Source organism: Trichomonas vaginalis, chromosome IV (assembly GCF_026262505.1).
Source record: "Trichomonas vaginalis G3 chromosome IV, whole genome shotgun sequence".
NCBI lineage: Eukaryota > Parabasalia > Trichomonadida > Trichomonadidae > Trichomonas > Trichomonas vaginalis.
Window position 1 is genome coordinate 38439337 of NC_067206.1, and position 18011 is coordinate 38457347.

General features: G+C 30.0%; 6 protein-coding genes and 2 pseudogenes across 8 annotated transcripts, besides 5 other annotated features; 4 read left to right on the plus strand and 4 right to left on the minus strand.

Moving 5' to 3' along the window:
- Positions 1–258: 258 nt before the first annotated feature.
- Positions 259–1794, minus strand: TVAGG3_0244300 (spectrin binding; the record flags this gene model as incomplete). Its single annotated transcript, XM_001303430.1, has 1 exon — positions 259–1794. The coding sequence occupies one exon, from the start codon at positions 1792–1794 to the stop codon at positions 259–261; it is 1536 nt and encodes a 511-aa protein (XP_001303431.1).
- Positions 1795–3117: 1323 nt separating this feature from the next.
- TVAGG3_0244310 (fatty-acyl-CoA binding) lies at positions 3118–4272 on the minus strand (the record flags this gene model as incomplete). Its single annotated transcript, XM_001303429.1, has 1 exon — positions 3118–4272. One exon carries the CDS (start codon positions 4270–4272, stop codon positions 3118–3120), a length of 1155 nt encoding a protein of 384 aa, XP_001303430.1.
- A 350-nt stretch (positions 4273–4622) lies between these two features.
- Positions 4623–4654: a mobile genetic element.
- Positions 4623–4654: a terminal%2Cinverted (terminal inverted repeat of tvBac_53III transposon ID:TVAGG3_0244320).
- Positions 4655–4783: 129 nt separating this feature from the next.
- Positions 4784–4816: a mobile genetic element.
- Positions 4784–4816: a terminal%2Cinverted (terminal inverted repeat of tvBac_53III transposon ID:TVAGG3_0244330).
- A 44-nt stretch (positions 4817–4860) lies between these two features.
- TVAGG3_0244340 (positive regulation of calcium-dependent cell-cell adhesion) lies at positions 4861–6957 on the minus strand (the record flags this gene model as incomplete). The annotated part of the gene is made up of 1 exon (XM_001303428.2): positions 4861–6957. One exon carries the CDS (start codon positions 6955–6957, stop codon positions 4861–4863), a length of 2097 nt encoding a protein of 698 aa, XP_001303429.1.
- A 608-nt stretch (positions 6958–7565) lies between these two features.
- Positions 7566–8516, plus strand: TVAGG3_0244350 (uncharacterized protein; the record flags this gene model as incomplete). The annotated part of the gene is made up of 1 exon (XM_051227791.1): positions 7566–8516. The coding sequence occupies one exon, from the start codon at positions 7566–7568 to the stop codon at positions 8514–8516; it is 951 nt and encodes a 316-aa protein (XP_051112777.1).
- Positions 8517–10128: 1612 nt separating this feature from the next.
- TVAGG3_0244360 lies at positions 10129–11190 on the plus strand (annotated as a pseudogene). The gene has a single exon. A coding segment is annotated over exon 1 (1062 nt).
- A 1571-nt stretch (positions 11191–12761) lies between these two features.
- On the plus strand, positions 12762–13757 carry TVAGG3_0244380 (integrase core domain containing protein family; the record flags this gene model as incomplete). Its single annotated transcript, XM_051227792.1, has 1 exon — positions 12762–13757. One exon carries the CDS (start codon positions 12762–12764, stop codon positions 13755–13757), a length of 996 nt encoding a protein of 331 aa, XP_051112778.1.
- Positions 12762–18011: part of a mobile genetic element that runs on past the window's edge.
- On the plus strand, positions 13777–14049 carry TVAGG3_0244400 (uncharacterized protein; the record flags this gene model as incomplete). Its single annotated transcript, XM_051227793.1, has 1 exon — positions 13777–14049. One exon carries the CDS (start codon positions 13777–13779, stop codon positions 14047–14049), a length of 273 nt encoding a protein of 90 aa, XP_051112779.1.
- On the minus strand, positions 15291–16809 carry TVAGG3_0244410 (annotated as a pseudogene). Its single transcript has one exon. A coding segment is annotated over exon 1 (1519 nt).

Here is an 18011-nt window from a genome sequence, read left to right on the forward strand (position 1 = left end):
GTATGGGGCTTTTGGTGTAGTGAATTTTTTTTTGGAGGGGGGGCGATTTCAATTCTGTAAATAATCGTTTTTTTAAACGTGCATTTTTTAATTAAGTGTAATGTCACCTGAGAAAAGAAGTCGTATTTATGGTGTCACTGATAACCATTCAATTACTAATCATTTTCAATATTTGGTTGCATTCACATAATTTAAATTATTTTTTTTTTTTAGAATAAATATTGTTTATTCGAGAAATATTCATTATTTGAATATTTTTTAATTATCCAATGAATTAGAAATTGCACCATGCGATCTTAAAAGTTCTTCAATTTCCTCATTGTCATTTTCTTTTGCATAATCAAGAGATGTTTTCCGATATGAATCTATTGCATTAACATCTGCACCATGTGAACAAAGAATCTTAACAATATTAGTGTTGCCTTTAATTGAAGCTTTATGAAGCGCAGTTGATTCATTTTTATACTCTTTAGCGTTAATAATTGCACCATGAGAAACAAGAACAGACACGATGTTCAATTTATTTAATTCAGCTGCAACATGAAGAGCTGTTTCGCCATAATTATATGAATCATTAACATTTGCGCCATGTAATATAAGAGTTTCTGCAGCATCGCTTGCATCATTTTCTGTTGCCAAATAAAGTGCAGTCTTTTTGTCATTATTTCGATCATAAATGTTTGCTTCGTTCTGGATTAAAAGTTCAATCATTTCTTTAGAATTATTTGATGCTGCAATGAGTAGAGGTGTGTTTCCATCAATATCTTTTTTATTGATAGTTGCATCATTTGTAATAAGAAATTTTGCAGTTTCTACGGCATTGAAATAGGATGCCATATGAAGAGCTGTTTGCTCATCATCACTATCTCTATCATAAATATTTGCACCTTGAGAAAGGAAATATTTGCAAAGGGATGGGATATTGAATAATGGGGAATAAAGGAAGCAATTTTTGATATCATTTGTTTGATCCAAATAAACAAAGAATGCTTGAAGATTATTATATTCACCACACTTAAATAAACTAATGGTTAGTTTGTATTCTATCATCAAAAATGTAACGAAAGCAATATTGTGTGATATTATTGCATACTCCATGCATTCATCGTCTGGTTCAACAACTTTCAGACATTCTTTTACAAGTACATAATTTCCATTAAGAATTGAAAATTGGAGGCATCTTTTTGTTATTTCTGAATTAAATTTTTCTCTTAAGAAAGAAAAACATTTTGTCGCACCATAATAACAACAAACTTCAAGTAATGATGGTTGAGTTGCGTCTATAAAGAAAGGAGAAACAAGAACATCATTTTTATCAAATTCTTGGCTTTCTGTGAATGATGTAAATGCCTCGATATTGTCATTCATTATTGATTCGAAAATGGTATCTGGTTTAACAACTTCCAATGAAATGTTTTCGGTTTCAATTCTTTCAAGAGATATTTTATTTTCATCATTTAACCAAATACCATATTCTTTATAAACAAAATAGTCAAATCCGCGTGGGAAGTAATTAATATGGTCAGAACGATATTCTTCATAAATCTTTTTGAATATGTACCAGTATGACTTCAGATAACGATTATTGCATCTTGCTGCAAATGATATTGTATATATCATATAAGATGGCAATAAATATTTTGTTTCAATTAAATTAATTTTGATATCATTACAAATTTTGTCTAAGGCTTCTTCATTGGTGGTCCTTAGCCTATACAGTGCATCAATTGTGTCATTGTATTCTTTGTATAATGACATCAACTCGTGGAAATTCATTTTTGAACTCTCACTCATTTTGAAATTTATTTTAGAAGTTTTTAAAATAACATATCTGATGATTTTCTTTTGATTTGAACCTGCGCAGCAAGAAAATTTGATAGAATCTGGATAATGATTTGCTGTGAATTCAAATCAAGGAGCTTGAATTCAGAATATTGGTTATATTATATTGGATATTGAAGTAATTTCACTACCATAATTTGATATCATTGTCACAGACTTTCCTATGAAAACCTAGTCATATAGGTGACATTAAATGTCTATTCAATGTTGGCATTGATTGCTTCAAGCCAAAAATAAAAATTGTAATTCACAGATAAAAGATAAAATATCAAATAAGTCAGATGAAAAAATGATGCTGGAATAAGCTTATTATTCTTTACAATTTAAATTTTCTATTTATTCAAGTTTGGTAAAAATTATTATTAAATTAGATAAATTAAGCCATATAATTAGCTTAAAATATGATATTTATGTTTTGTAATCTTAGTTGATTACCATTAATAAGTATTGTTTTAATATTGTCATTTCAAAATTTAATGACAATTCAATTTATTGAGAGATAAATCGTTCATGAAATATAATATGATTTCTTGATACTGGTAATTTAAAATTATTGTAATGAGGTTTATAAATCCCAATTGAATACACAGAAGTTTACATTTTATATTTGAGGGGTCCTCACTGAAAAATAAATAAAATGAATTTTAATTACCGCTTCTCAATTTTTATCAATATCAGTATTTATTATTGTCTCAGTGAGTTACAGGTCGCATTCACATATTGAGTTGTTTTTCACAAAATAATTGATCATCACAAGAAAAAACTGATAACTAGCAAATTTGACCATCTCTCCAATTTTTCAGCTAATTCTTTAGAATTATAATATCATGTAGTGTAAAGAGCAATACTGTCTATTATAAATAATTTTATTTACCGATTATGAAATCCTGCTCAATGGTAAAAACTTATTAAGTTCTCTATATTTAATAACAAATCATCAACGAAAAATTCTGTCCAATAACACGTATTCTTGTGAAAGCCGCTGTAATTCCTTCCACTCTTCACTTTTCAAATAATCAATCAAACTTTGTATGGATGGTTTTGCAAAGGCCTCCAATTCCAATGCATCCTCAGGTCGGTAATACTGGGTATGCTTTCTAGAAACACAAACTAGGGATTTGAACATTTTTTTATGATTGATGGCATAATGAAGAGGAAATTTCGAATTGTTATCTCTTTTTCTTATATTTTTGGTATATTTTATGATTGTTGAGGCTGTTTCCACATCACCACTTATTACTGCATAATGTAGAGGTATCTTCCCTTCATTATCACTTATATCAAAATCTGCATGCCCATCATGTAAATGTGTTGCAAAATTCTTTTTGCCATTAATGGCTGCATAATGTAGAGCAGTCTTCCCTTCAATGTCTTGTTCGTTGATGATAGTTGTTCCATTATAAAACAAAAAATCAATATCGATATCATCATGAAAATATATTGCAGCATAATGAAGAATAGTTTTCCCGGAATCATCTTTAAAATTGAAATCTCCTTCGCAAGATGACTCATAGCGATAAAGTGCAATTGATTTAGCAGTGTAAAGAAGTTCTTGGTATTTTTTATCAATTGTTTGAAATATACTATAAAAATGGTTTTCCACACAAAAGGGAAATAACAAGTGTTAACAATGAATCCTTTCAAATCATTTGTTTGATCATAATGAATTAAAAATGCTTGGATATTATCGTATTTTATGCAATAGTCGACATCAATTGGAATTTTATATTCGTTCATGAGAAATGTAACAAAATCTATGTTGTGAGACATAATTGCATATTTCATGCATTTCTTATTTGGCTCGTGATATTTCAAGCATTCACTCACAATATCAGGATTTCCTCCTAAAAATGAAAGCTGAAGACATAATTCTGTAATTTCTGCAGAGAATTTTGTTCTCAAAAACTTGAAACAATTAACTGAGCCGTAATAACAACATGTTTCAAGTAGAGTTAAATGACTTTTCACACATGGAAAGTCAGTAAAATTGATGCTATCAATATGAGAAAATTCGGATAATTCTGTATATGAAACAAGTAATTTCACATCATCATAAATAAGTGATTTTAATAAGTCACCGATTTTTGACTGATTAGATTCAGTTGATTTAATTCCAAAATATTTCTCTAGAATGTATTGACCAAATGAAGTCTCGTACAAATCATTAGGATGATATTTTTGGAGAATCTTTCCCATTAAAGTCAAATAAGACTTAATATATCCATTGTTTCCTTTTGCAGCATTTGTAATTGTTACAAGAAAATCATATTTGGAAGAATATTCAAGGTATTTTGATATTTGTTTATCAATTTCTTTGAAAAAAGCGTCGATATCGCCTTTTCTTGATGTCTTTAGCCTATATAATCTACACAAAATATCATTGTATTCTTTCAAAGAATCCATAAGTACGTCATAAGGGAATTCACTCATGAAACTGGAAAAAAAAATTCAAAAATTTTTCAAAAAAAAATAGTCGGTAATTTTTAGTTTTACATTGGCTGCATAAAAATCACAAAAATCTATGTAACTTGTAATTTCAAAGCATGCTACACCTCTGTTCAGTTCATCAAAAATGTAAAAATATTAAGGGTGCCCTTACCACTATCTGACATTTTCTCAATTTTTTTGACACACAAGCTTTATATCTCAATTTTCAATGATAAAAAGCTAATAATTTTGATCGACAAAAATTTATTATAAAACACTGCTTAGTTCCCAACATGGCTATTATACTCTTTTTCCATTAAAATCAAGATATGTTGATTTTATCTAAGTCCTCCTTAAGGGTGCACTTACCACTTTCTGACATGCTATGAAAAAATCAATATAAAAGTCATATTAGGTACTATATAATGATTCATATTTACTTTCTCCTGACCAAAAATATTAACTTTTGACCTTAGGTTATTGGGATAGAAAGCTTGTGTGTCAAAAAAATTGAGAGAATGTCAGAAAGTGGTAAGTGCACCCTTAAAAAATCATTTCTTAGGAAAATCAGTTTAAAAATATATTTATATTTTACTTTGTAAGTCCCATTTGTCTTAGCCAGTCCTGGTTATACGCCAGGAACCTAGGTAATCTAATTTTCTCAGGAATTGACTTATCAAATATCATCAACACGTCGAGAACTTTGCTTGCCATGTCAGCCAACACGACATTAGTTGATCCTGACTGAGCAATTACCTTGTCAACGATTGACTTATCTTCCAGCAATTGTTTTCTTGAATCTCCGTGAATAATAAACATGTAGAAACAGTACAAACATTGTGTTTCCATATCATAATCATCAGAGAAATTATTATAAACATTCAAAGTCAAAGGAACAATGTTCTTTGATACCAAAAGCTTTGCAGGCTTACTGTACAAAAGAAGAGAACCACAGAACATCACAATCTCAAGAATAAGTTGTGGAGGAACTCTCCTTGATGTAGATTTTTCAAGAACATTTATCAATAAATCCATGAAATTCTTGTTGCTCATGAAAACTTTTGATCTCGATGAATCTATTGCAGATCTGTTAGCAACGGCCATAATATCAGTTAATGTGTCGTATTGGTCTTTGTATTTAACTGCTGCCAACATTATTTGGTCATCAAATCCTTCAACTAATGATGGATTGTTATCTGCAACATTTCTGATTAATTTAAGTAATGTTGATGATTCTTTGCCACTTCCTTCTTTAGTGCAATCAATGAAGATGTTCCTAATGTTCTCGTGTGTGAAAACAGGCGATTTAGAAATGGCTTCACTGACTTCTTTGTCACTGGATGTTAATTTCATCAAAACTACTAACGCGATCTGTCTTTCTTTGCCATTTTCGGTCGCGCATTGGACAAGCATGTTCAATACATGTTGTGGCTTGAAGATTTCATCGGATGAGCGCATTCTTGAGACTTGGTAGAAGAATGACAAAAGATTTAGTCTGCAAGCTTTGATTTCGCACAATCCTTGCATGCTGTCGAAGAGTTTGGTCTGGCGGAAGATCTCTAGAGTCTCTGGATGCTCTGAAAACCTGAAAAGAAGATCTAATGTCTCATTGTAAACAGGGGCCATGGCAATGTTAGTTTTATCACCACCAGGCTTGATCTTGTTGTATATATCTTCTTTTATGGAATTGATAATCTCATCTGCATCAAGATTTGACCAAATTAACTTAATTGTTGAGAGTTTGCGAATGAATCTGAGAACAGAAGTAAGTAATTCTGGATTAGAACGCTTCATGAGTTCAACAAGACCTGTGATAATACCGTTATCGACTAATTTGTTCGTAGTATTCGAATTATCAGTCAAATTGTATAAAACGTTGATAACGTGTAGTAAGAGAACGTTTTGCTGTTTAACATATCTCGGATAGATGTCTTTCTGTGACTCTTGGACCTTATCTGCGATTTTTATCATACCGAATAAAACTTGTAGAACTAATTGGCCGATTTTGAATCTTGGGAAGAGATCGTGGAAGTTTCTGAACAATGAAATACGCTCAAAAATCTGCATGATGGGGGAGCAAATTGTTAAATCTGCTTTTTGAGTGTAATTTTTAAGGGTAGTGCAGAGAGTCGTAATGAGAGGATCATTCTGTACCATGAGAGCAAGGTTGCGATCGTATGAAGCAATCTTAACAAGTGATTCAAGTGTTTTTCGGACATCTTCTTTTGATCCCATACCGATTTTGACGAGAGAATCGTGCATAGCTGTGTCAACTTCTTTTTTGGACATACTGATGGCTAAACTTTTAACATCTCCTGACTTGACGATGGATGTAATTTGCTTTGTTGTATTTTTAACTGGAGAATCCGGTTGATTGGGTCCTGCAACATACTTACCATCACAACCATACTGTAATTCCATTAATGCTTTAATGAGATCGTCTCTATTATCTGCTCTAAGTAGCTCTGTTTGATCGATTAATGTATCAGCGACTTCTTCTAAATCAGAGTCTGGTTTCATGCCTGTAAAATTGATTTTGATTGACTTTTCACGTGATCTTTCTGCAATTGTTGTATAATTTTGATCAAATATCTTGACTTGAAGGGTGTAATTAACAATAATAGCACACTCCTCAGGAACAACTTCAATTTTGCCTGGTATTTTATCTCTTGCTATACTGTACTCCATAAAAGAAACTTAAAATAGAATTTAAGGGTTTAGATTTTATAAACAACCACTTTACATGACCTTTGTAATTTCAGTCGACAAATAGCTATCCAATCAAATGATATCATAAAATATGATATAGAACATCCGGAAACATAAAATTTTCTTTAAGATTTTTTAAGTAGTATATAATGCGGGTTTTGTGACTTTTTTTGTAAACGTAAGAATTCATACAATATCGAGCGATTTTGTATCATTTTTTTTAACATATGAAGTAAAAAATGTATGATTCTTACGGTTTTTATTCTTACGTTTTTGAATAAATCAAGATTTAAAAAATTTTCAAAATTGTAAGACATTTACACTAAACCCATACATAATGAAATAAAAAAAATAAAAAAAATAAAAAAATAAACTTTAAAAATTCATGTCTTACATTTTTGAATAATTTATTTTTTTTAATTTGTATGAAAATGAGTGTCAAGACTAACGACGTTAAAAAATTGGGATTCACAAATGAGGAAATAAAGGATATATTAGAGGAAGCGGGTTATGAGGTTAGTAAATATTATTTAAGAAATTGTCAAAAATTCGCGGAGTTTTTAAATGAGTTTGATTATGATGGAAAAATGAATAAAGATGATGTTATAAATTTCTTATATCCCACATCTGAAGAAGAAAAACCTAAAGAACCTGATGTTTTCCCTGAATATTATGAAGAACGGATTAAAGATGATGAATATGATGAAATTGAAAGACTGGAAAAAATAAGAGATGAAATAGATGAAAAAATTAAGGAATTAAGAGAAGTTGAAAAATATAATGAAAATGAAGTAGAGGGTTTAATGAATATCCCAGCTTCAGAATCAGCAGTTCAGAAATCTCATGAAGAAAGATATAAAAATTATGTCTCAGAATCAACACAAAATTTATTAGATGGTGAAATAAATGAAACACTTTCAGAAGAAGGTACTAAATTTATTCGTAAACATAAGTTACAATTTATTGACGATGGAGATTATCCATGTATATTACTTTCACCTCCTCTTGATTCTGAAAAATTCAAAAAAGCACTGAAAAATGTAACATATGCAACAAATACAATTAAGAAAGAAGACCATGATATTTACACAAATTATTATTTAAATAAATGTACAGGTGTTGATAAAGTTTTTGATTTGTTAGATAAAATATCAAAAGAAACAATTGGTACATATAAAATTTTATGCGATTGTGGTTTCATTATTGAAGATACCAATAATGTTTCATATGAAAGAACAGCACCGAAGGAAGACGAAGTTGAAAGGTCTATACCATTCGTTATTAAGAACATAAAAGATATGAAAACTTATAAACATTATATTTATTCATTTATTTCAGAAAAAATGGAAGCAACCCATAAAACATCATCTCATCATTTTATAGCTATTCATACATTCCTTTTCAAAGTTGTGAAATTAAATAAGACAGGAATTAGATTTAATGTATCAGGGTACACATTCTTGAGTAAATTAAAATGTATTCGTCACGTCGCAGATGATAAAAATTTATGTCTTCTTAATTCATTTTATGGACTTTAGCCCTGGACTCTCTGAGTCTCGGACTTTAAAAAAAATAACTTTTTTTATTTTTATTTATTTTTTAATTTTTTATTCTTACATAAATGAACAAAAACGGAACAGCTAAAATGAATGATAATCAAATTAGAGCAGAAGGTAGAAGGTTATTTAAACGCTTCTATAACATTCCTGATGGTGTTAATCCTAAAACTCGTAGAAGTTATTTAAACGAAGCAATAGATGCATATGAAGGGTTTGACATTTCATCAGAAAGTGAGAGGTTAGCAAGAATGTTAAACGTTAATATTGATTTTTATTATTGTGACCTCAACCAGAAGACGTAGACATAAATAAGGTAGACTTTCCATTAGTGGAATCAATAATGATAGATCCAGAATTTGAAACAGTAAATATTTTATTAACACAGAGTCCATGTGGAAAACTTCACGCTGACAGAATAACAGACGTTGAAGCACTCACAGGATATAAAGTTTGCCCCTTTTGCAAAGAAGAAGTATATTCTATCCGTGATGATCCAGAAAGGAAAAACCAAAGAAGATTTTTAAAACATTGTGAGAAATGTAAAGAAAATAATGGAAGATTAATTCAAGACGTTCAATTGCAAAACACACAACAACCATATGCACCACATATCACGAAACAGAAGATATATCAATGGCTATTAGCACATAATTTGCAGGAATATTATAAACCAACAAGATATTATATTACTTTTGACTTCGAAACATTAGAGACTAAAGAAGAACTTCAACTTTCTGAATGTGCAACTTTGAACGCTTACTTAAAACCATTTATGGTATCATCAACTGTCAAAATAAAGCCGCAAAGCGGCGAGGTCGTAGACCGTGATAAAACATTTACGAGGAATTTTTGCTTAACTTCGAGTGATTCTTTTATTTCTGATTGGATTGAGTTTTTATTTTCAACCTGTTCATTAGTTGCTAAATCAAATATTGAACAATATGAAGAATTAATGAAGCCGCAAACGGACCAAACGGCGGGGACTTTGTCTCATACATTAAATGAGAAACAAAAGGAAGCATTTAAAGAACTTCTAGATGAAGAATTTAATAAAGTGAATATCATAGGTTTTAATTCGGGAAAGTTTGATTTAAATTTAATTCTTCGTGATTTAAACACTGCAAAATGGAAAATAAAATCAATGCTGGGTTCATCTTCTCAATTTAAGCAAATCATTGTAAAGAAAACAAACTGTCCATATGAATTAAGATTTATTGACATCAGAAATTATATAGCGGGTGGGACATTAGACCAATTCACTCAAGATTTCGGAAACAATAAATCACGTGTTAAATCCTTTTTCCCTTATCAATTCATCACGTGGGAAAATTACGAAGATGAATTATATAAAAAGGAACCATTCACGAAAGATTCATTTTATTCAGCATTAACTCAAGAAACTATATCCGATTCAGATTATCAAATATATCTCAATGATGCTAAAAATTTTGAGAATAGATTAGAATATTTTATTCATTATTGCAATAAAGACGTTGAAATTATGATTGACCCAATTGATAAAATTATTGAAGAAACATTTGTTTATAAAATTGACATGCTTCATAATCTTTCTTTATCATCGAATGCATCAATGATTCGTTACGCGTTAGCATATAAGAACTTCAATCCTAACGAAACATATCCAGAAGAAGAAAATGTGGAATCAAGTTTTGAATTAACGAAAAAGTATTGGAAATATAAAATTGAATCATATAAGAAACAAGATGAAAAAGCAGAAAGGGATACTAAAAACAATGTTTCAATGGATGACTATCAATACTATCACGATTTAATCCTTTCATCTAAATGCAAAATGTGTGGTAAAGCGTTTACATATGCTAATAAACCAACATTGATAGAATCGATAATGAAAAACCACATACCAAAGAAAATTGTCAGTTAATGTGTTGTTATTGCAATGTCGTAAAATCAAATAAAGATGAAGATGTTCAACGTTTAAGAATCAATTTAAGAAATTATGCATTAAAAAATAATTTACCAATGACTTTAGATTCAGTTGAAGCTTATCACATTCTCCGTAATGGAATTACTGGTGGTCTATCAAATGTTCAACATCGTGTTAATCTTAAAGGAATCACGCACATTAATAAACTTTCATATAATCCAGAAACTAAAACTGTATCAAATGAGGACACCACCAACATTATGACTCATTTTGTTGGAGTTGACTTTAATTCATTATATCCTTCATCATTTTCATCTAATCCTCATGATTTCATTCAATATACTGACCATAAAATGTATATGCCGGGAAGATTGAATGGTGTTATCATTTGTGATACAGCAACAAAGAAAGCAAAAGCACTGGGAATTATTAGAAAGAAAAATACTTTATTCGTGGCTGAAGTAAAGGGTCACATTGATGAAAAATACATTAATGATTACATAAACTTTTTACCAATAATAAGAAACTTAGATATTATCACAGATGAAAAAACAATTGGCAGTTTTATGTATAATTACATGAAATCAAACAATCTACCAGTTGACCAGAAACAGAGAAAATTAACTCAGTTAGCATCAACACACAACCAATATCAACCATTTTCTTCTTATTATCTTTGGTATCTAATAGACAGATTTCATTTTATCATTGATGATATTCAATCAATTTTAACATTTACGAAAAACACTTGCTTTAATGAATTTGCGAACGAATTTATGAACGAAAGACAAAAGGCTGAATTAGAAGGAAATAAAGGAAAAAGTTTATTTTGCAAGATTTCACTTAATGGATCATATGGTTACGATGCAATGAATACACAAAATTACGCAAAGACTAAAATAATGAATGCACAGAAGGCACGCGTTGCATGTATGTCAAATAAGTTTAAAAACATAAGAGAAATAGGTGAAGATACGTATCAAGTGATGCTTAAAGATAGATTTTATAGATGTGATACATGTTTACAAGAGGCATTCTTCACTTTAGATAACGCAAAATACTGGTATTTGGTTTTCATTTATGATTTTATGTATAAATGCATGAATGTTAATCGTTTTCATTTCATTGAAGGTGATACTGATTCATCTTATTGGGCAATCGCTGGCGACCCAAATCTTCCTAACACTCAAGCATTTCAAGCAATTGTTACTGATAAACAATTTTATGATAAAAACATTTACAAATTCGCACCTTTTGATTTCTTTTGTTTTGATGAGAAATTTAAACCTAAATTAAAGAATAAAGCTGAAGAAAAAGCACATGAGAAGAAGTTATTGGGTTTAGCAATTGAGAAACAAGGTGATAACATGGTTGCTTTATGCCCCAAGTGTTATACATCATTCAACGGTTCAATTGATGGAAGTGATTTTAAAAAGATTGCACAAAAAATGAAAGGAGTTAGTTTACGACAAAATAAACAATTAACACCTAAAAATTATTTGGATATAATAAATGATAAAGTGATATTTGATGGTCAGAATATTAATTTACAACTTAAAAATGGGTCAATGACTCGCTTAACAATTGGTAAGACTGCATTAACAGGAGCACACACTAAGGCTGTGTGTTGTGAAAATGGATGTTGTATGCCATTTATTTAATAAAATGCCACAGAAGAGACAAAAGGAACCGTTAATGATGTTTTTGATACTATGATTCAAAGAGGTGGGCACCCTTAAAACATTTATTTTATTTTTATATAAATGGATAACTCAGATTTAGAAAATTTAATTGATGATTTAGTACTTAATCAAAAATTTCTTAGTTATTATGAATTAAAATCATATCTCCAAAAATATAATAATAATATAACGGGTGATGATATGGAATATTATTATCCATATTATAAAAATGAAATTTTGAAATATCATGATAAAATAATTTCTAAAATTAAAGACAAAATTAAAAATAATGAATATTCAAAGGGAAAAACTAAATCACAGCTTAAACAATTGAAAGATTTCAAAAATAAAGTATTAACAGAAGAAGATATTGATGAATTATATAAATTATATAATCCTGAGCCGCAAAAGCAAAAGGAGCAAAAACAAAAGGTGCAAAACACCCAGGTCCTTCAGACCATAAATGAAGCACAAGCTTTAATTTATGATTCATTAGTTAAACCATATTCAGCCCGACTTTTAAATGAAGATCAACTTTTGGAATTCATCCTTCAACATAAACTCGAAGCGGGAAAGTATATTAAACCTTTATATACAGCATATTTAAAACAAATGAATAGAATACATCCAGAATTAATGAAGGAAGGAATGAATTCCAAAACTTCATCATCCAAAATCAAAGCAGATAAAATTAAACCACTTGCAACACCAAAACCTCTAACGACAGTACCTGCAACACCAAAACCGCCTCCTCCTTCAGTTAATCCTTCATCATTCACTTTATTATATCCATTTCAAACATTAAAGAAACAAAAAGATTTTAAAAAGGATTTCAAGATATTAAATAAACCAATTGACCCAAAAATTCAACCGTTAAAGGAAAAATTTGGTCGCCCTTCATTTGCACCATATCCATATTCATATGAAATCGATCATTTAGAATATTCAAAAGGAAACGTTACTTATTTATTTGCCATTAACATTAACACCAGATATTTATATTGCATTCCAGTGAAAGGGAAAACAGAACAGGAAACAAGAAGAGCTATTCAATACTTACTAGATCATGAAAGAGTAGATAATATCAGGGGTGATGGTGATAAAGGATTTCAGGCAGCTATGACTCATTATTTCCCACAAATTAATTTTTACTTTTCATCCTCTCCATATACGTTTCATAATAAAATAGTTGATGCGGTAATGAGAACTCTTAGAGATGCGTTAGGGGTTAACGGTCAGATATACTGGGATGGAAATCATGACTCCATCATACAGCAGTTAGTATATTATTACAATAATACATGGCATAGAACAATAAACATGAAACCGGTGGAAATGAAAAATGATATTTCAAAAGAATGGGAATATATTAGAAAGCAAATGGAAAGGTTGAATGATGTTAAACGTGAACAAATTAATTCGGGGCTCATGAATTTTAAACAAGGGGATAAAGTTTTGATTCATCTCGATTATGGAAAAACTGATAAATCAATGACAAAAAGAAGACGAAGATTTGACACAATAGCTGAATTTGTTAGATATATTAACGGCAATGCATTAGTTGAGGTTAACAATAAATTAATAGAAATTCCGATTTATTTTATTACTCCATTATATTTAAATAATATTTAATTTTTTTATTTCGTAAGAAATGAGTGACAACGAAGCATCCAAGAGTCCAGACAATGAATATAAAAAGAAACTAAACAGAATTAAATCAAAAATATGCTATTACAAAAAGAAGCCACAATGCGGTGGGGTTGAAAACGATAAAGAGAGGAAAGAAATAATCGAAAAATTAGAAACTTACCGTTCAATCCTTAAACTGAGTGAAGCAAAAATAAAAGAATTTAATAGAATAAATAAATTGATTGGAAGAGATGAATTTAATAAAGATGAATTTTTAAACTCAATCCAAATTTAATTTTTATTCCTCTTCGACAACATCTCTCTTTCCATCATTACTGCATAACCACATTTTCTCAGTTTTAGTGGTTTGTTATTTTTAACATGTTCTTGCATCATTTTTATCATTTCCTCCCTTGTTATGATTCGTGGTAAATTTTGAGCTTGTGGGGTATTCATTTATGATAAAAATAAAAATTTAAATTATGCCGTTTGCTCTTTTGGAGCTCAGGACTTTCAGTCCGTTCTAAAGTTTGAGACAACATGACATTTTGACAACAACACAGGAAATAAATGTTATCGTTTATGTTTTCATTAATGATTTTAGGTTATTCAATAATTAATTATTTTTGAATAACTGGGAAATAAATTTACGTCAAATATGCAATTTATAAAATCTTATGTCGACAGGCTACGTAGCACAGTGGTCTAAGGTAGTGTTATGGAGGGGTCAGGGTCTGTGGTTCGAACCGCGACGGCGCCGTATTTTCTTATTTTCTTTGTTTGTCTTGTTTGTCGTGAATAAAAAGTGTCATAAAAGTGCTCTATCTTCCACGGGAATAAATAAAAAATTTACTTTATTTCTTCTTTATTTCTTTGTTCCCGTGGAAGAAGGGTTTTGCTATTTTTTCTCAGCCGAAATCAATGATTTTTTCATTTTTGGAATCCTTAGCGAATGAGGAATCTTTTCTCTCGTGGAAGCTTTAACCTAAAATATATTTTAGGTGAAGAGGTGAGATCTCACCTGTTTTTTCACCTGTTTTTATGGTAGCAGTGAAATAAAATTTTGTTATCAGTTATTTTATCATCATTTTATTAAGTTCATCTTTAGTTAATAATTTGAATGGATTCGCTAATGTTCCACCTTGAGTCACAACACTTGCCCCGGCTAATTGTGAAGAACCTGGGATAAGTACTCCATGAAATGATTTCATTGGTATCATTAATTTAGAAATAGTTGGCTTAATTAATTTGGTCATTTATGATAAAAATAAAATTGCATAATTTAAATTTTTTTCTTTCTCATTTTCTCATTTTCTCATTTTCTCATTTTTCATTCTGTTTTGGTTTCAGCAACTTTTCAAGTTGTTGTCTTGTCAGTAACTTTAATTTTAACTTTGGATCAAATATTGGGTTTCCATCTTTATCTCTTCCAATAACACCATATGGTAGAATCTTCATTTATACTAAAATAAAAATTTAAATTATGCCGTTTGCTCTTTTGGAGCTCCTAAAGTTTGTTTCACAAACATTGAGCGTTCATTGAACTCTATACCATGCGTAAACTGTCATGTAAGGTGGCATGTAGTCTTTACTTTGTCCCGTTGTTTGCGTATATCCTGAAACGCGATGTGTATGGTTTCCTTCTCCCTGAGTGTCACTCCAGTAACAATTTATGGCAAACTTAACGTCGTCTTTAACATCATATCCTTTACCTTTTGTCATTCCTGACCAATCCCAATCTATGCTTATGCCAACCCGCTTGAGATGTACTTAAATCTATGTAGTGACTGTGTGCAGGTAAATTTTCACCTGTAATCGTTTTACTTCCCCCTGTTCCTTTGAAGAGTTTGCACAATACAAAAACCTGTCGACTATTTGAGTCCAAGTTCCAAAACCAAGTACTACTTCTGGATTTGTTGAGTTCATTGACGTATAAATAGAGCCTATAGGAATATAATGTTTGAAGCATTTCTGTCTTTAATGTTTGAAGCTCTGTTTTATCTGCTTTCTTGTCATATAAATCTTGAGCAGTGAATTTAATATTATGTTCATCCTTCATGACATAAACATCTTTACATCTAATGTTTCTCATCGTCGTTATGTCGTCATCCGATGTTAAACCTTGTGGAAAGTTAGGAGGTTTACAATATAATACATCCCCACCAGTTTCTTCAACCGTTCCTTCAATACTTTCTATAGCAACAGTTGTAAAACTTGTATGTGTATGAGTCTTATCTGCCTTCTTCTCTAACTCATCGTTAACATAAGTTTTATCCGCTTTAAGGTCTAAACATCCTGAAACCCATCCTGTATCAGCTTTAGTTTTTAAAATCTTCAATGTCCGTTCATGGTACCATTCAACCCTTTCTATAATTTCATTATCTTTTTCATTAACATATTCCTTATCTGCTTTCTTCATTAATGCACTAGCCACAAGTCCCTTATCTGCCTTCTTCTCTAACTCATCGTTAACATAAGTTTTATCCGCTTTAAGGTCTAAACATCCTGAAACCCATCCTGTATCAGCTTTAGTTTTTAAAATCTTCAATGTCCGTTCATGGTACCATTCAACCCTTTCTATAATTTCATTATCTTTTTCATTAACATATTCCTTATCTGCTTTCTTCATTAATGCACTAGCCACAAGTCCCTTATCTGCCTTCTTCTCTAACTCACTAACCACATATTCCTTATCTGCCTTCTTCATTATGTCATTTAGGAAACCTTCTATGAATTCCTCATTTAAATTAAATCTTCCAATCTTCAAAACTTTAGGAAATGCATTTAATGCGTAATATCTTTGTTCTTCTGGTGGAATTGATGTTATATCATCCGTTATTCCTTTAATTTTTGAATTCATAAATAAAATTTCTTTTATATTTGATATCACTGCACCACCTTTGCAAACGAATTCAAAATGGTCATTTTTCAATACTATCTCCAAATCTCCATATTTCAACCTTTGTGTTTGTTCTGCCGTCTTTGAATTATATGCATATGTGGCGTAAGTAATGGTCTGTGCCTTAAGTTGCTGTGGTTGTTGTTGTTTAATCATTTATTATGATTTAAAAATAAATATTTAATCTGTTATCTCATCAGCTATTTTTTCTATTTGAAATTGCCATAATATTTCATTCATAAATTCTAAATCACAATCAAATAGGTCAGTTATTCTAAATTTAATATTTGATAAATCTTTTGAATGAAGAATAAATGAATTCCCGGATAATTGAAACGGATATGATAAAGAAAATATGTTTAAGTTGATGGATAAAATGTTTTGTATTGATGGGTAAGAGTTAGGGTCTAATGTTTGATGTGAAAATCTCATTGGGGTATTAACTTTATCACATTTGATTAAAATGAAATTGGAACCAGTGTCAGAATACAAAACATCCCCAACATCTTTTTCAAAATTTAATATCCCCAACAATGAACGAAGATGAGGAGTACAAAATTTAATTTTCAGCGGGAATTTAATAAGGTTATTTATTTCATCAAGTTCAAAAAGTTTATCAGGTTTTGATTTAAAATTTTCTTCATACCAAACGATAAATGATTCATTTAAATAACTTAAAATTGTGTTAATATCCCATTTCGTTATCACATTATTTATATACATATCATACGTTTTTTCAAGGTCATCTTTAATAAATGATATATAATCTGAAGGGTCTAAAAGAATGGGATTAAATTTACCACTCACAGAAACGAGAGTAACATTATAAATTCCACTAACTGTTAAATTTAATTCACAACTATTATTCGAAATAATATTGATAATTGACATTTTTATTACGATTAAAAATATGGTAAAGCGTTATTTTCCAGTGATAAATAAAACTAGAATAAGATTACCTCAAGAATTCATAAATTCAACGAATAAGAAATTCATTCATGTTATAAATTTTAGTGTTTTCAGAAAATATGAGTCGATGTCATATTCATCATCGGGTTATATTTCACTTCATTCAAATTTAGTTCAATCAAATCCATATAATGACCATTTCATAAGATTTTCAGATGGTATTAAAAATGTAATTGATAGATTAAAATATGAACAGATTGACAATATCGAATTTTTGGAATTTTGGTTTAAATATCCTGATGGAAAAAAGATTGAAGTTAAAGATAAAGCTGATACTATAACAAAAACAATTACAATGACCGATCCAGATAGTGGGGAACAAAAAGAAATAAAACAAACGATAGAAACTGGTGAAAGGTCAATTATTATTGATTATGATTCAAAGGATT